Source organism: Plectropomus leopardus, chromosome 2, assembly GCF_026936395.1.
Source record: "Plectropomus leopardus strain MGB_pleo_1.0 chromosome 2, ASM2693639v1, whole genome shotgun sequence".
Lineage (NCBI taxonomy): Eukaryota > Metazoa > Chordata > Actinopteri > Perciformes > Serranidae > Plectropomus > Plectropomus leopardus.
The window spans coordinates 12,201,207-12,219,561 of NC_142177.1; the positions used below are offsets into that span (position 1 = coordinate 12,201,207).

An 18,355-nucleotide genomic window follows, 5' to 3' on the forward strand; every position below is an offset into this window, starting at 1 on the left:
AAATTACCAATTAAGGTGCTGTGTTTTGGCACACACATGTCCAGAGGGCCCTTCATTAGTGGCGCCTAACCTTGTTCATTTTGGCAAATATCTGTGAAAACAATAAACGATAATGTAGTGTGTGAAAAGATGTGGTGAATGTTTTAAATGCAGTTCATTTATGATTAATGCAACTTTGGCCTTAGTGTTTTGTCACAATGTTATGTAGCTAACAAGTGCATCAAAAAAAACACTTTAACAGTTGTTTTAAAACAAGTCAGCTGAGGGCTCCAGACTAACTTTTTCCGTTTGTGACACTGGTTCTCCCGACTGAGAATTTTAGTACCAGCACAAAATATAGAAGCACCTCGACCTATCTATCTACCTACCTATCACCTATCGACATACAACACCACGCATTCATATTCCATCTTAACTTTATTACTGATAAATAACTCTTTAATAGTTAGCTCTGAAGTTTTTTGTATTTTTGGCACCATGAATTAACTTTACCCCTCAAGTCTTTAAAAATGTAGCACTTCAAATTTTGGCATTTTTTTTCAAATTGATACAGTTCATTATTGATTTTTAGTTTTTTTCCCCAGCAACCCAAAATCAAATATTGATGAAATTCCCTCAATTTTAGTGGGGCAAAGTATGAAATATTACAACCCCACCAAGTCTACTTCTCACTCCCTTTTAGTGTTTTAAATGATTTACAATGTTGAGAACAAATACGGGGGGCATATTTGCAAGTCACACTGGTGCTTCTAGTTATAATATTTGTAGCGCTGTCTCCATAAATGCTTGCAAAATGGGACCAGAAACATTAAAAATTCAGTTGAAGATAGTTTTTTCAACCAATGTATGGAGCTAAAGTTACCCTAATTAGCCTGCTACGACAACTGATAAAATCTGCTGACAGTCATTTCAGCTTGCAAAATTGACAGTTGCTGGTTAAAAATGAAAAGCAGTTTTTTTCTTCCACTGTCTGAAATCAATAATTCTCACGTGTGCCGTAGCTAAGTGGGAAGGTCTTTGCAACTAGTAAATTATTGTATGATATGCTTTATTTGTTTATTACCTGGGGGAAAAGTAAAAATGTAGAATAATGACAGGATCATGGTATACCTAATATCTATTAACACTGACATTTGGATCCTGGAAGACTCCCTTTTGAGCATACTGAGTAGTTAATATAGATCAATGGACTGTAACCTGTTTGAGTCATGGAGAGGTCTCTACAGTTCTTGTTTGCTGCTCTGAATATAAGATGTTTTTTTTTCCTTGGTTTCACATCACCAGGTATCCCGTTACCTCTTACACAAAAAAAGTTCTGTGTCGAGGGAAAATAGGTAAAATTGATTATGAAGTGAAGTACTTTTGGTGGGCTCCGGCACTGATAAAGAGATGAAGCACAAAACACTGACAGATAACAAGTAGAAGATATGAAAAGAAAAAAATCAGAGGCAGCAAAGGGGTTATAGACTGAATGTGGTGACAGAAGTACGGAGAGAGCAGATGAAGAGATTCAGATCTCTGAGAGGTGAGAGATGGAGAGACACAACAAAAGTCTTTGTATATGTGAGGAGGGCTCGAGAGAGAAGAGGAGAAGGAGGCAGCAGAGGGAGCGGAGCCGTGAGCAGAGGAGGGGAATGCTGAGTGATTGACGGGTGAGTTTCTGTACTATAGCAGCTTCTGTTGTGACTGATACACCCCGTGTTGTAGGCTGCACCTAACAATTATTTTTTATATTGATCTAACTATTATTTTTTATTACTCAATAAATATAACAACGAATTTACTGAAAAATAACAATATAAAACTTGTCATACACTGCAGGGCATTATTCCCCAACAAAAATAGCCCAGTCTTAACTGGTAATCTAGTCTAAAAATATAGGTATAAGTCCCTCCAAAAGAGCTTGTTCCACTCAAGTAACAGGAATGTAGTGCAATCTACATTTAGCAATCCAACAGCAAAATGAATAAAACAATATAAAATTCAATGCACTTAACAAAACAGTTGCTCTTTGTTACAGTAATAAACCTCAAACGTAGCAGTCCAACAAAGCATCTTACAGTAATATTAGTGCAATTTTAATAACACTAACTTTTCTCTAACAGAAATAATTATAACTAGTACATTCTTCCTGCATCAAAATAGTCCAGCCTTAACTGGGCCTTAAGGCATACCGCTGCCTGCTGATATGAGTGCTGTATTTTCATATATAAGCACATATTCCACTCATTTATGAAGTTATACAAGCTCCTGCACAGCTGACGACCCCAGCCTGTAAATGTTTCAAAATAAAATGCATTGTATCAACAACTGATGGCATACTGTCCAGACACTCAGTCAGAGGGCTTTTGTTTTGAAAGGGAAGCAAGGAAGTTGAGGTAATAGAGAGACATAGAGAGACTTTAAACTGCAGTATAAAGTGGTATAGAGTCAACAAATGCGAGCGTCACGCGTAAAAAATCGGCGAGGCACCGTTTCTCTAGATGTGCTGCAGCTGACGCGCAGGTCAGACGCGCCTGACAAGCGCTGTTAGGGCGAGCAGTGTGCACGCTCTAACTTGATAAACGAGTGCCGAAACAAAAAACAGCATGCCCGGCGCTGCTCACGCTCTCATTACGCGCGCTGTGTGAAACGGTGCGACGCGTCGACGCAAGTTATGTAAATCGACGTATTCATGTAAACGATTACGTCGATTACGTCGACGTCGCCCCAGCCCTACCATGTTGTACCAACACATGGGCCCATAATACTGAAAACATGGGGGACACATGTTCACAATTAACCAAAGCACACAAAAACACCTGCAAATGCAAATCCACAGATGTTAATTCTGAACATACAGAGAGCAGTGGACATTCGGGGTTCTCTCACTTCCCTTTCACTCTTTCTCAGAGATGCCTTGCAGTATGAATAAGTATGAGTTTTATAACCTCAGCAGTATGTCCTCCCTCGCCCAGGATCCGTGGAGAGTTAAAGGGGAAGCAGTGGAAGCATCAGCAGACAGTCAAAGTGGAGGCAGTGAGATAGAGCAGCAGGCAAGATCTTAAAAGGAAGGTGTGGCTGTTCTAATGTTTTGACTAACAGTCGCAAATTCCCTTTAAATCCAGTCTGCTGGGTGTTCTGAGCCTGCGGCGAGCCGAGGAGGAGGAGGAGGAGCAGGAGCAGAGGAGAAAATAGGAAGAGGCTGAGGAGGAGGAAAGGAAGCCAGGCAGCTACTATTTAAAGCTGGAAGGAAAAAAAAAAGATTAAGGGCAGGTTTTGGGAAAAGCTCAGAGGAATAAAACACAATGATGTGTTTTTATTGACAAAGGCAGGTACATTATTTCAAGTACTGTATGTCATTAATATGTTCACTACTGTGACCTTGTCTGCCTCATTCTTTGGACGCAATGTCTCAAGAACACATTGGCACAAATGTCGACTTGGATTCAAAAATGAACTGATCAGAATTTGTTGGTTGAACGTCAGGTCCCTGTGACCTCACAAAGCATGTTTTTGGCCATAACTCAAGAATGCATATGTAAATATGACATCACTTTACACAAATGTCTAACAGGATAAAATGAAGAAGTGATTACATATATCCAAAAGGCCAAAGGTCAGTTCTACTGTGACATCATAATGTTTTAATGTTCTGCAAAAAAATGCTTTTCTGGCCCGACGTTATAACTTGGGAACAGAGGAGGTGACAATTGGTCATATGTAAACTGCATGTGCAACTTGACTGGTGTGTGGAAGCATGTAACTGCAAGGCAGTAATGCTTCTTTTTTTCTTTTTTTCTCAGAAAAAAGGGAACACATTGGTACCTTAAGGACAGGATACGATTCATTCACAGCAAGACCAAAAATGTGTTGAGCTACTTTGGTATAGCTGTCAGGTAAACTGTTTATATATTCATCTTGCAGTTAGAGAACAATATTGTGATTGTCATTATTCACTATTTCATTACATTTAATACACAAAACAGTTATCCAACTAAAAATTAATTAAAGGATTAAAGGTAAAGTTTCACATTTTTTAAAAATACACTTTTGCTTTCTTTTAAAACGTTCGATGGAAATATACCACTAATGTGTGTGCAGTAAATATGAAGCTACAGACAGCAGGGGGTTAGGAAACGGCTAGCCCGGGTCTGTCTGAATATATCAAAATCCAGCCATGCCGGCATCTCTAATTAACAAGTTACATCTCTTTTGTTTAATCTGTACAACAACTGCAGGAGAAAAACAAGTTGAGTTTCAGGGTGGATTATCTGCTGGACTATTTTTTTGTCTACAAGCAGTGACTTTCTAAAAGCGTTGTTGTCACCATGAGGTTGCGCAGCGTGTTCTCATTCCCAGGTTATCAAAATACCGACGCTTTGTTACACCCCTATGTGTAAGATGCTGACATCAAAGGCGTCTCTGAAAAATGCACTGGACTTTCAGCTAACTCTAATGTAAACCCATCCACAGCAGTATGACACTAAGAACAACTGGCATCGTATAAATAGCTAGAAAGCCTGGATCTAAATTTAAGACTTTTTTGTAGGTCTGTAAATGCAGTACAGATAAAATTTGTCATGAGCTCCTTTAACCCTCAGCGGCAGTTTGAGTCGCAGGGTAGATGATAGATCTGTCGAAGTGATCAGATCGATGGACGAGTGCTGGAAAAGTGCTGCAGACTTTTAGATTTAGCACAATCAGCATCTAAGTTATTTATAGCACTTCACTCTGCACTCCAAGAGTGAAGTGCTATAAATAACTGGACGGTATATACTTTATATTCCAATAGTTTTCCTAATTCCTAATCCAGCTCCAAACATATAAAATCATTACATTGCTTAAGATTTTCTAATTGTGACGGGCTACTATAAATAAATGAATGTGTGGGAAACCTGTAGTGGGCAGGTGGATTGAACAAACAAACTCAGACTTTTGCCCGGGACACCGCTGTTTGTGTGCTGTGACACCAAAAGTAAAAACTCTATTAACATAATAGCATGTCACTTACATCCTACCGTCACATGCTGTCATCACTCACATGAAGTATTTACATCCATAGCCATGTGTTACAAGGTGTTTCACCCAGGAGACAGCGGTGTGTCACTTACAGACGTGAAAGGGTGTTTCTATAGAGATGCCAAATGTCAATATTGGACAATATGGAATAAGAATGTGTTGGTTAGCCAGACGGGCTACAGAGATTTTGTGAACTTTGGACAGAGGTGAGCTACCTGGCTGTGGTTTTATTTGTATTCTACAGATCTGAGAGTGGTATCAATCTTCTCTTCTCTCGTGGCAAAAGGGCAAATGAACCTATAACCAAAAACATCAATTCATTTTTAACTTCAGAGGTACTTCCTTCTAGTTTAGATCAGATGAAACTTTGCATCTCTAGCTTTATATAGTGCAGTAAAGCTCTGTGTCTCCCCCCTCTCCCATTCTTACATTTACAATGGCTTCTTTGGTCTGGGCCATGTCAGAAATGACGCCATCTGTGATGATGAGGAGCACAAAGTACTGAGAGCCGTCCTGCACCGCAGCTGCATACCTACACACACAAACATACGCACGCACGCACGCACACACACACACACACACACACACACACACACACACACACACAGATACAGACAGAAATGAGCTGTGTAATCTCTTTAATACAAGAACAAATGTGACTTGAGGATTAATTGATGGATTTATCTAAACATTGAGGTAGAAAATAAATCCATGACAATACATGTGTTATCATGCTTTATCACCACAGACAAATTCAATAAAAAAGCTCTTTGTTTTATGCTGTACTTCAGTTAACTCTCAGAAAAATGCCTCGTAAATATGCATTGATTAATCATCCCAAACAATCCAGTTTAAAACAAAGCTGACTGACTCTGTTTGCTTCACAGATTAACACCATTGTTAAAAATATCGTCCCTCTTGATTTCACCTATTGAAATGCTAAATACTGGCTGTGCATTCTTGCAGCTATGGCGCCCTGCCGCAGTTTTAAAAGTGTGACTCTGTTTTTATCAGAATGACATTTTTAATTACGGTGGAGCATTGGAGTAATCAGATGGAGAATTGTTTGGATATGGCTCAACAAATGAGATGACGAGGGAAGTGGTGACAGTGAGAGGTGGAGGTGGGAGTCGGGGCACAAGAATCCTCACAGATCATGTCACAGTTTGCATAGTGTAATGATATGTTATATGTCATTGTATATTAATGGCCATCGATCTTAATTCATATTCAAGCATGTTACATCCTGCTTGTGGTGTCTGGCAGGACAAAAGCAGCAGCACAGGAAATCAAAGCGGACTGAGGCCATCTATAAAAAATGTTGGTTAATTTGGATTTTCATAGAAAAACCATTATCTTGGCATTCTGTTTGCAAACATTGTGGCACAATTTTATTATTTTCCTGAATTCTTAATAAACAGAACAAAAATGTCAATAGGTGTGTTGAAACAGTATTGAACAGTCCCTCCTGCTCTCTGCATACAAACACTGTTAAAGATACTTGTAAGAAAATCTGTCCATGTTTCACATTTTTCAGTTTTTAAATTGAAATATGAATAATGTAAAAATGTGAAAATAGCAACAAAAATGACAAAGTCCACACCATCACGATATGAAATCCAAATGTGCCTTTTGTAATTGCCTTTGCCTGCTTTAGACCAATTCATATTCATGAAAGCACGAGTGAAAGTTGCAAGACTCTTGCTGTTTCTAAAGTATAATAATAAACCTGACAAATGGAGGAGGAGGGGGGTAGATTTGTGTAGTCTTGTCATTGTTGCTTTGTTTGTCACTTTAATTGAAGCAAAAGCCATTCACCAGTTGCATTGCTCTCTCACCTGGCAACATGGTTCACCACAGGAGCGAAGTTTGTCGGCCCGTACAGCTGCACTGTCTTCAGGCTCTGGTGATATGCCTCTAAGATGCCTTCAATACCATTACAGTACGGATTTTCCATGTTTCCATTCTTAATAGGAAAGAAACGGTGAAAATCAATTTGACAGGCTTCGTAAATGCATTTTTCAAACAAAGAAAGATGTTTATCAAAGCACATTAGATGCCATTAACCCTCTAAGACCTGCCGGGGAGCTGGCAATCAAAGCCGACATTCCTGTTAAAGCTAGAGTAATGATAATGGTATGAAATGAAACTAAATGCCCTGAGGAATCCAGTTATACCAACCATACCATGCAGGGTTCTAAGAAAGGGGATCATTTTCCAAAGTTAGGCTCAATTTTGGTGATGGAAAAACAGCATGGCCATTTCACAGGGGTCCCTTGCCCTCTTAACTCAAGATACTGACTGAAAAACGGCTCTATGGGTACATACAATTCTCCCCTTTAAGACATGCCCACTTTGTGCTAATATTATGCAATTCTGGGCAAAAATCATGCAGTTTTTTTTGCATGCAGAGTAAATGTGTTATATTTGCCTATTGTATTTGAATATTTCTGTGTACTGCGCTCCCATAACAGTCTCAGAATTGCTTATATCAGTTATTACTGGAAAGCTGAGACTCTTGTGGATGCAATAAGCCCATTTTAATTCATGTGTTACGATGATAGCCCTCAAAGTAGCCATTTAATTGTAGTGAGACCATCTCTTTGAAACATATATCACTGTATGAAATGACCTATTAGTAAGATGATTTAAGCCTCACTAGAGACTTTGAGCATTTGGAGGATATATGGCTTTGATAAGTATAATGACAGTAGTTGGTTTCTCAGCAGTTTCCAGAGCAGAATAGCTCACCATCCGACCGCTGAAAAATGCACTTATTAAGGAAATCTCCAAATGTCAAAAATTTTTGATATCAAATCAAGACATAGGATATTTGGTGATGTTCCTCACGGTCTTGGTGTGTTGATGGGGTTTTTTGAAGGAACTATGGAGACCATTTTTATCAACTCTCAAGTGGTAAAAAATGCTTAAATGTAGCGCCAAAGCTGCGAAACAAAAGTTATCAATTCCAAAATTGATGCAACTTATGAGATGTATTTGTGCATGGGGATGGTCGTCATATACTTGCATCATAATGATCCCAATAAACTCTACAATTAAAAAGTTTTAGGCGCCTAATCAAAAAGCTTGACACATGGTGCTGATCTGCATCATAAATTAATCTTGGGTTCTATGTGGAGGGTTAACTTGGTTCCTATTACCAGGTCATGCACACAATCCATGAAGTAGAATAAACACAATGAATTTGAAGGGCGATTTAGTGCATGATGTTGGGAATTGGAAATTAAAAAAAGCATTAACAGCCTTGATAAAACTAAATTCAACTGCTTAATTAAAGGCGAAATAAGGAGATTTTACCAGAGGAAACTCATGCGACACCCGTCCATCAGGGGGCAGTTTGGCTCCAAAGCCCAAAGCGGGGAACATCTTGTCACTGTCGTAGTCCTGAATGATCTCCCCGACAGCCTTCAGGGCCATGGCGTAGGCGTTCAGCTGGTAGGGGTTCATGTAGTGCAGCGAGGTGGACTGGGATGGGTTACCTGTCAACCGATCAATCGAACTCAAGGTCATTGTGGGTAATGAGGGTCAATGATGTCACTTCTCGAATGCAAGATGCTGTTTTTGTGCAATGAGGTGACATTAAAAATAAAACAATTTTGATTGCTGCAGCCATGGATCACAATTAACATGATCCCTGTCAGGTCGACACATTCAGTCCTCTGAGATGATGAATCACGACTTAAAATTCAGAAGTTTGTGACACAGTCAAGGCCAGTCCATAAACAAACAGTGAAGGAAAGCCATTGTGAGAATCAAAGACCTCCATTAATTAATGGAGTGTTTGTAAAAACTTGTCAATAACTGTGTCCTTCACAAATATGCACTCTGGACTAACACACCATGAAGTCATTTGCTATTAACAGCCAGCTGAGATTTTCTGCGCGTGCTTCAGAAAATATTGCAGCCAGTGAGGCTGTAGGTGACATGTTCTCAGCTTTTGATAAGTTGCACCTGCTGTCTGATAGCGGAAATCCTGTCCTTTGACTGGTCGGGCTGTGTGCTCAAAAGATGTCACACAAGTGAGTCCAGAGTGTAACAATAAATTGTATGTCAGCTTGACCAACATCGTGGTTGGAAATCTCAACAGTTGGGAGCAGGGATGTCCCGATCGGATTGGAAGGTTTAATAATGGGCCCAAAAAATGCTTTTCTTAATTGATCAGGATCAGTTAATTTGAGAAGGCGTCCTGCCCGATCCTTTTTTTATGTCTGCTGTCACGCAGGTGTTGTAAACGGAGAGGATGATTTGTGTTTTTATTCTAATGCTGCTTCTTCAATAAGTAAAAACTGTTTTTTTTTCATGTTCAACTGAAGCTACTACACCACTTTAAGTAGAATTGAAGTTTTTGTTGTTAATTTTTAGGGAAATTCTTTTAGTTTTACTGTAACATTGTAATATACAGAATTGTGACTGTTTTTTTTTGTGACTGTGAAAGTGAAGCTATAACACACTCTATTACTTGTTAAGCAAATACACCGGATTCATTTTAATAACTCAAAAGTACTTGAGGTGTGCAATGTGTAGCTGTATTATCCAGGCAAATACAGGTATTGGATCATGACTTGGTATCGGCAGATATTCATTATCAAATGATTCGGATGGGCTCACAGATTTTGTCAAATTCATTACCTAAATATGAAAGAAGTGAGTTTTTTCTGTGCACAAAAAGTCTTAGATCCTTAACTTAAACCTATGAAAACTGGGAGCAAAAACAAAAGTGTTACATTTAAATTTTTGTGTACATAGGGACACTACTTACTCTTTAAGTACATATTTTTTTCTCTTACTACTGACTCATTGTAAAAAAATACAAAGCTTGACAGACTTGCTGTGCCGAGTTATGGTTGCCAAGCTGTTATTATTGTTGTTCCAGGGGATGACTTCAGCAACAATCAATTAGAAAATGGTAAATTCAAATTTTCCTCTAATAACTGTGATTCACCCTGAAGAGCTCTTCCTTGCGGATAAATCTTTGGGAGCGTGTGTTCAGGCATTATTAATGGCATAAATAGTGTAATTAGACTTAAGTGTAGCCCTTTCATGTCAAGCTGAGAGTTTTCTACCCTATCTGCTTTTTTTTCGTTTTGCTAAAATGCCTTCTGTAACCTTTATGTAGAGTGTATTGACAGAGCATTTAGGAGGACAAGATATCCAGGCAAGACTATCACTTAAAGTGACAATGTGTGTACAGTATGTGCGCCCGCACCGTCTGCCTGTCTGTCTGTGTGATTGATTCTGAAATCGGACATGCCACAGTCAAAGAGCACTACTATCTATTCTTGCCCGCCCCTCCACACACACACTTTGCTGTTAGTATCACTCACCATTAGATGCTGTGAAATCGATGGCCACAGTGAAATTGATCTGCGTCCTAGAAGGGGAGTGGAGAGGAGGACATGAGGAAAAAAACATCATGACAGAGACCAGCCGGCAATAACAACAAGCCAGGCCCCATTAAATTCCAGTGCTCTCACAGCCACCCACCCACACACACACACACACACACACACACACACACACACACACACACACAATTTCTGCAAGAGAAAGATATCCAAAATGAAGGATCATCATACACAATACATAGCAATTTTTTTTATGATGACATAGATTCCAAAAGGTCGACATTTGTTCAGCGTAGGAAACCTCCTCGTGATTTGTCAAGCACTCACTGGCTTCGGAGTCTTTTGGACATTTCATACCTGGAACTGTCATCGGCAAGAGTTAATGATGCACATCCAATAACAATTTCAATGTGGACAAATTTGATATCAAATTTGAAAGATCTTCTATCTAAATAAGAATACCCTGTCCATGTAGATATTACTCTTATGTGGGTTTGGTGGAGGGGGAGGGGTGTGGGGTTTGGGGGTGTTGGGGAGTTAGGGTTAAAAGGTCAAATGAACCCAGCAATCATATGACTTTGATTACATGTTTATGTTGTAATAAAAAATGAATGATAAAAAAAGGTAGATATTTAATTGCTAATTTTGTTTTTTGTTTTCATCGACATTAAAGCACATCTATCTGACTCTCACCTCCGCGACAAGGCATCACAGGAGGTGCAGAGGAGCCCTTGAGACGCTTAGCTGGGTAACAAGCAATTGATAGAGCACTTAAGAGCAAATCATAATCCAATTTTCCCTGCTGATGAGGCTCTCGTCTCTTCTCGCTAATTTACGACAATGAGACGAGGCCTTTGGGGGCCCGAACGACAGTCTCTCATTATCTGTGAGAGCCACCAGGGAGCAAGGCGAAAGAACGATAATAAAATGTATGCGTTAAAGATTCACATTAACCTTTCAGTTTGGGCCGGGGACGGTGAATATGCCACAGCCTGACCCTGGTAACCTTAGCATTAATTAAACTTGATTATATCAAGTCATGAATGCGTTGCCGTGCATTGGAAGGCATGTCTGCATACCGTACGTCTGCACCTTTCACTGTGGTTCCCCTTTTATTTTTCTTAATAGAAAAATTTTAGGTGTGGATCCCCAGACCACTCTGTGTATGTGTTCGAGTATGTGTGAGCCATTGAGCTTCTTTTTTTATACTGACATTTAGCTCAGACAGCTTTTGCAGACTCTTGTCACTCTGTTGAACTCTTGTAAAATGAGCCTCCTTGACACTTCAAAATGACACTGGGGTTTTGTTATGAAGTATTTTAACTCTTGTCTTTCTTTTCTACCATCTCATTTTTTCCTTATTTCCTGCTGTTTTTCTAACACAACCAAAGCAACAGTTACTTTGCTTTTCTCTGTTGGCAAACTATCGACTTTTGCTGTACTTTTTATGACATTCAGGGTTTCCACACATTTGCACTGACAAAATTTCCGAACATTTCCATGACTTTTCAAGGGCAAACTTCCCTGACCATTCACAAACAAAACTGTACAATACACTTTACTCCAGATGTCAATTACATGCACAAATTAAATGCTTTTAATGTGTAAATAATGTCACGTGTTATATAAATTTAAGTGTATGCTCTTTTTATGATCTTTTTAATTTATGTAAACAATCTTTAAGTACTATAAAAAGTGCTCTCTAATTATAATAAAAATAATAATAATAACAATAATTATTATTATTGTTATTATTATGATTGGCCGTCTGCAGACACCAATAAGTAGATCCCCAAAGTGGGGAGCTGACAGTTCCATGAATTTATTTATAAAAACAAACAAAAAAACCCCAACAATTTGCCATACGTTCGTACCACCACAACTGCTCAATTCCCAAAATGTAGCACTGTTTAAACCTGTTAGTGGAGCATACGTATTGAAACTGTGGGATTCATGACCTTACATAATAAATCACACTGTCATGACCTTATTTTTCTTGCCCCACTTAGCCAGTATTATCCACACATATCAGATTTCAAATTTGATTCAAACATAATTCCAGGTAATAAATAAAGAAATGTTTGTGATGGCAAATAAAAAGTCACGCATAGACACCAAACGCTACAGAAAATAATTTGCTGTTATGTAACATTATGTTGAAAGTTATCCGTGGAAATTGACTACAACAATTCATTTCATTGCACACAACAAAATTCCATGACTTTTACAAAACTTCAAAAAGGACTTTAAAAGCCTGGAAAAGAGGGGGAGTCCCATGACTTTTCCAGGTTTTCATGACTATGGGAACTCGGAACATTCCTTTAAAACCAACTCTCATAGCTCAGCTATTCCTGTTTTTCTCTTTTTACAACATTTTGTCATCCTAATTCAAATTCCAGGCTGGTAAAAGCTAATGTTGTTCAAATTATTAACCTGATATGAGTGCAGTGAACCATAATCAGTCAAGAGAGATGACCTCTATCATTATAGTCCAAGCATATTTTGTCCTCCCATTCCTTAGCACTGAACTGTCCTGGTGCTACACCCTTGGAGAGAGGGGAAAAATCAACAGTCTGGCGACATTTAATTTCACCTTAGTCTACGCTTTATTTAAATAGCCAAATTATTCTCATCTTTTTATGATTATGGTGGTTTCCAAGTGAGACATAAAAGCTGCCAGAGTTCAGTTTGCATCGTGGTGAAAGGTGTAACGTCAACTGCAGAAAAGTGCTTTAACAGCTGGTGTTTCTCCATTTTTCATGCCGGAAAGAGCTTAGACAGTTTAAGTGACATACTTTCCTAACTTCCACCCTTTCTCTGAAGAGCAAGAGGCTCCACATTTGCAAGTACCAACTCTCGAACATGTCATTCAGTAATGTTTGGGGGCAGACTGATGGGGAAGATATTTTTGAAGTGGGGCCACTAAACCTTAAGGTTATTGTATCATAGATCAGCCAAAGCCAGGAACTGTCAGTGGAATCTGTCACACTTGTCAGCTCTGCCACAGCCCATAAAACCCATGACAGCCTCCCCGCTGTGATGGGACAGTGGAGATCAAAGCACAGCCCAACCTGCCCGAAAGGCTCACTTCACCTGAGACATACTTGATATTCACACGTCAACCTCCAGCTCTAAAGTTAAATTGAGGTCGAAGGGTTGAGACCCACTGTGAAGTCAGTATATAAGTCAAATATTTTAATACACTTTTCATGAGGACTCTACAAATCTATTTTATACTTCCCATTATAAGTAATTTACTATAAAGACAACTTTATATATTAGTTTGCATGTGTCAATAATACTTTATAGAATTTTTTTTACACCTTCATTCTTATTTAGTATAACAATTTTGGTTATCATTATCAATAGTTAATCAGAATTGCCCTCCAAAGCTGCCGAAAGCAATCAATTGACTATGTTACTTATGTAAAAGGAGTCACTTTTTTATGAGAAACGCATTAATGGGTATCATTTGTTTGTTTGTTTTTTAATACTGGTACAAACATGTTGCCTGAACTGATTTAAAAAAAAAAAAAAATTAAAAAAAGAGCCACAAAATGAAAGTCAACAGTGTTAAAGAACGTCTGTTTTTAATTGCAAAGGGAAATTTAAACTTGACATTGAACAATGTATTACTGCTTAACTGTTTAAAGTCTAATTACTTTAAATATTAGGGCTGCCCCTGGAAACTCAGAGATTTAAATCATAATGTGGGGACCTCTCAGTTAACGTTTTGGTCCTCAGACCTTGATGCGGAGTGAGTGCTCTTCACTTTCAGGTTACTCTTTGGTACAGGGCTGTGAACATGCAGGCAGCAGTGTGCAGGGAGAGAGACTCTGCACATTAAGGCTCTGAGATAGCTTTATCATCTCTCTTCTGTTTAGAATTGATTAATTTACAGCTTATCACTAATATATATAACTTAATACAACACAGTGTCTGGCTTTGTTGTCTTGGCAAGTTGATGCACATGTCCAATCTGCTGTAAGCTTGTTGACTATATTATGTGAATGCAGCTGTCACACTGAATGTCCTGCTAAACTCTGTTCAAACTTTATATAGAAAAAAAAATCATTGGATATTTGTATTGACCTGGTGAATCTGTTTCTTTAAGCATGCAGACAGTCATTCCCACTTACCCTCCTTTGATGTAATCTAAGAACGTGAACTCTGACTCCACTGAGAATGAGAGCAGGGTCACCTGGAATTAAAGACAAGGAGAAACATTTCATTAAAAATGGCGGTAATGATCTTTCTCTTCTAAATACAAAAAAACCCAGCACATCTTGACAGGGTTCAGCACTTGACTCTCACTTTAGTAAAAGATGTGAGCCGGCTGGTTTCTGATGTCTGAGTCATTTACATTGCCAGAGGACAAGTTTGAAGAGAGGATGAGATGCATTTGTATGCATTACATGCACATGCCCACACTGCTGGGTAAGTTGTGTGAAAATTGGTGTCTCAATTGGTTGTTGGTGTCGCCCACTCTGATCTTGCAGATCGTATGCCCTTCAAGTTCAGTGCCTTCATCTTTCATTTTGTCCCACGTACTGCAAGTGCTGCCCAGAGTACGTCTTGCATAATCACGTACAGTGTCATATATATGTTTGTAAAGGAAATGTGTGTACATGTAGCTATTACTATTAAGCTTTAACTATTCCGTTCTTTTGCTTGAGCTGAATTTAAAAACTCCAACTGAATCTTTGGATATTGTCACTTTGCTTTTTACCAAATGTCTTGGTAAAACGTCTTTCTCTATTATTGGGGGTGTAATACAAGAATTAATGAGGATATCTACTTGCTTTTTTCACAATATAGCACAGATTGGCATCCTTGCTCCAAGGAGCCGACGCGCATGATAATTAAAGAGGGAATTATTGAACAGAGGAGAAGTAGGTGTCAAGCAGAAAAAAGAAGAGGCACAGTGCCAGTCCTGGTTTAATGCTGGAGTCATACTCACTGTCCCAGAGTTGACATATTTCTTTTTCTTCATTTTCTTCTTGGTGTTAATCACCTGAAAAACAGGAGGTATGAGTTAAATGAAAATATTCTGGACACAAATTAGCCAAAACCCCCCCAAAAAACAGAAAACCAAAAACCTGCCTTAGAATGCACTGTGTGAAAAATAATAATACATGATGTAAAAACACATTTTCAAACAGAAAAACATCCACTATTCACATACATGTACACACATATTTTATATTTTTATATAAAATACAAATTACTGTATGTGCATGGAAAAATACAAGATTTAAATTATGGTTTTAAACAACCAGAATAGGTAACAAAAATCTTACAGTAATTAAGAAAAATATCATTAAATATAACTTAACCTATTATTAAAAAGGCAGGTGCAAAAACAATTTGAAAATTACACCTTAAAATGAAAATTGATTTTCCTACGCTAGGCTGTTAAGCTGCAAACATTTTATTCATATTCTGAGACAGTCAATCTTTAAGCCATCCAACCGAAATATTGCATTACTATCGTATAATTATAAAAGTCCCATATAATTTCTTGTTTGCTAGATTTGGCATCCAATCATGTTGTTTTATCCCCATCAAACACACCCCTAGAATTTCCATTATCTCATCTTCTTTTACACACACCCTGTAGTTTTAGAAGGACGAGGGAGGAGAAGTACACATCTTCACATAGATGCGTGCAGTTTGACCATCAAAGTGAAGAGAGGAAATTAAGGACGGTGAGAAAGGATAGAAAGTGCGTGAAGAAAGGGATGTGTATTAAGGAAGCTCAAGTAAACAGCTGATATAGAAACACTTAATCTTGAGTATTTTATACATGTCAGTCGCACTATTACAGAGGACAGGTTTTGATATTCAAACACAAACTCTGGCTACAAAGAATCCATGGATGCAACAGGCTTAAGCTGTGGGACTTAACATTTACTGTAACGGTATCCTACCGGCTCCAGAACAAGAGAGAAATGTCAGTCCAGAGACCAAAGACGTCTCAGCTCATTACCTCGATCCTCTATGGCTGCTAGGCATGAAAGTGACAGCCCCTAATTTAACATGGAGGGATGGCAATTTGTCTGACACACTGAACAATCTGCTGATGCAAAAACTAAAGGGCCTTTCAGTCTCACTGGGAGGTAGAGAGGAATCAAGTATAGCGTATAATGGAGCTGACATCCGAAAGACAGGTATTTGTCCTTCGACTGGGGGCCACCAAACCACAGAAGCCTCTAGGTATTGACATGTCCTCCTTTGTGGTGAGAAGATTTTGACTTTCAAAAGTTAATTTTCATTTAAATTAGGGCTGGCTGATATTGAGAAAATGAAATATCACATTATTTTTGACCAACTAACTTCTTGTGAAGATATTGTAGGGCTGACTATTTGTGCTTGAAAAAAATGTTTGTACTGAGATTTTTGATTAAAAAAAAACAAAAAAACAAACAAAAAAAAAACAATCACCAGTGATGCGGATATAATGACCAACTGAGGAAGGACATCTACTAATACAGGACAGTCTATTACTGTCAGAAAATTACATGACTTTACTGTAATGCAGCCTTTAACCATTTAACACCTACACTGACATAGTTTTAGTGCTGTATTCTGATGTCTTTCATTACTTTTTAAACCTCTTAAACTGAAGAAAACTTGTTTGATTTCTTTCAAAAACAATGTCCCCAAACGGCCAAAAAATAACAAAAGGTGACAGAAAATTAGTAGGGGGGATTATTAGATATTATCAAAAAAAGGGGAAAGTGTATATGAGAAAGTGTATATGAGAAAGTGTATAAAGAAATATATGTATAATTCTCTTAATTATATATTCTAATTTTGTAACAAAAAAAGAGAAGAAAAATGTCTTAATTGTTTAGCTCTTTCTTAAGGTCATTATATATATATATATATATCTATATCTATATATCTATATCTATATATATATATATATATATATATATATATATATATATAATGACCTTATAATGAATCCACCTGCGCTGCATTCACGGACCTGCAACAATGTCCATATTTAGAGAGGGGACACAGAATGGTAAAAAAAGGCACATACACACACGTAATAAAAAAAAAAAAAAGAAGTTTGTGGGCAGACTTCCCAGTAGTCAGCTACCACCACAGTAAGATTCTTTTTCTATAGGAAACACTGATTATCGATAAATCACCCAGCACAAAATTTAAGACATTTACGATTTAACGTCATAAATTATGTTCTGGACAAAATAAGGAGTATTGAGTTTGAGAGTTTTGCTAATCATAGGACACAGTCATGTCGTTCTCAAGCTTTGCTCATCATTCTTGGCTACTGTGACACTGAAATGTGTGGGGTTTGTAATTTGCATACAGAGCTTTATTGTGCACTCTTAAGGGACACGTTAAGCTATCCAATGAGAAGTGGTGAGAAATAGCTATCATAATTCTAAATCCCTGTATTGTTTTTCTATTAATCCTGTTTCACGCTGCTGCTAATAGCTCCATTTCTGTGTGTCAGCATCCAGGTGATTATAGTGGCAAAATAAATCTAATAACAAATGAAGGACTTGGGCAGAGGAAATATTTAATTGGATGTGTAAGTGCTTGGGGGAAGTCGGAGAGACATGCACAAATATTGTGTCATACAAATGCCCTTTAAAGAAATAAATTAGGAATGTATGGAATAACTTTGTCGACATGTTTTGTGTAACTCTTCAATAAATTCATCAGTTTGCCGCGGGAGTAGAAGACGGAAAGGAATTTGCTGGAGTAATGGAAAACAGTGCAACAGTGATGTCAGAGATAGAAATGTCACCCGTGTCAGAAATGGGATCCAAGACCTGCTGGGTAGGGGGATTCCAGATCTCAGGAGCCAAAAGACACGTTGTTGAATTATGAAAACACTGGAATTACTCACCTCGTACACATTGAACTGGCTCTGCCCTCGAGCTAGCTCTCGGTAGCTGGTCGTAAAATCCCCAATGAAGTCATGGCTGGGAAAAGAAATAAAAGGAGAG

At 38.2% G+C, this 18,355-nt stretch overlaps 1 protein-coding gene across 2 annotated transcripts in view; it reads right to left on the reverse strand.

Moving 5' to 3' along the window:
• cpne5b (copine Vb) overlaps positions 1-18,355 on the reverse strand; it is a 144,962-nt gene that overhangs the window by 12,253 nt on the left and 114,354 nt on the right. For both annotated transcript variants that reach the window (XM_042496425.2, XM_088085362.1), the window contains 7 exons: positions 18,256-18,331; positions 15,328-15,381; positions 14,507-14,568; positions 10,347-10,393; positions 8,320-8,501; positions 6,840-6,967; positions 5,431-5,533 (listed from right to left, as the gene is read on the reverse strand). In XM_042496425.2, coding sequence (XP_042352359.1) covers positions 5,431-5,533; positions 6,840-6,967; positions 8,320-8,501; positions 10,347-10,393; positions 14,507-14,568; positions 15,328-15,381; positions 18,256-18,331 — 652 coding nt within the window. The remainder of the gene's footprint in view (positions 1-5,430; positions 5,534-6,839; positions 6,968-8,319; positions 8,502-10,346; positions 10,394-14,506; positions 14,569-15,327; positions 15,382-18,255; positions 18,332-18,355) is intronic.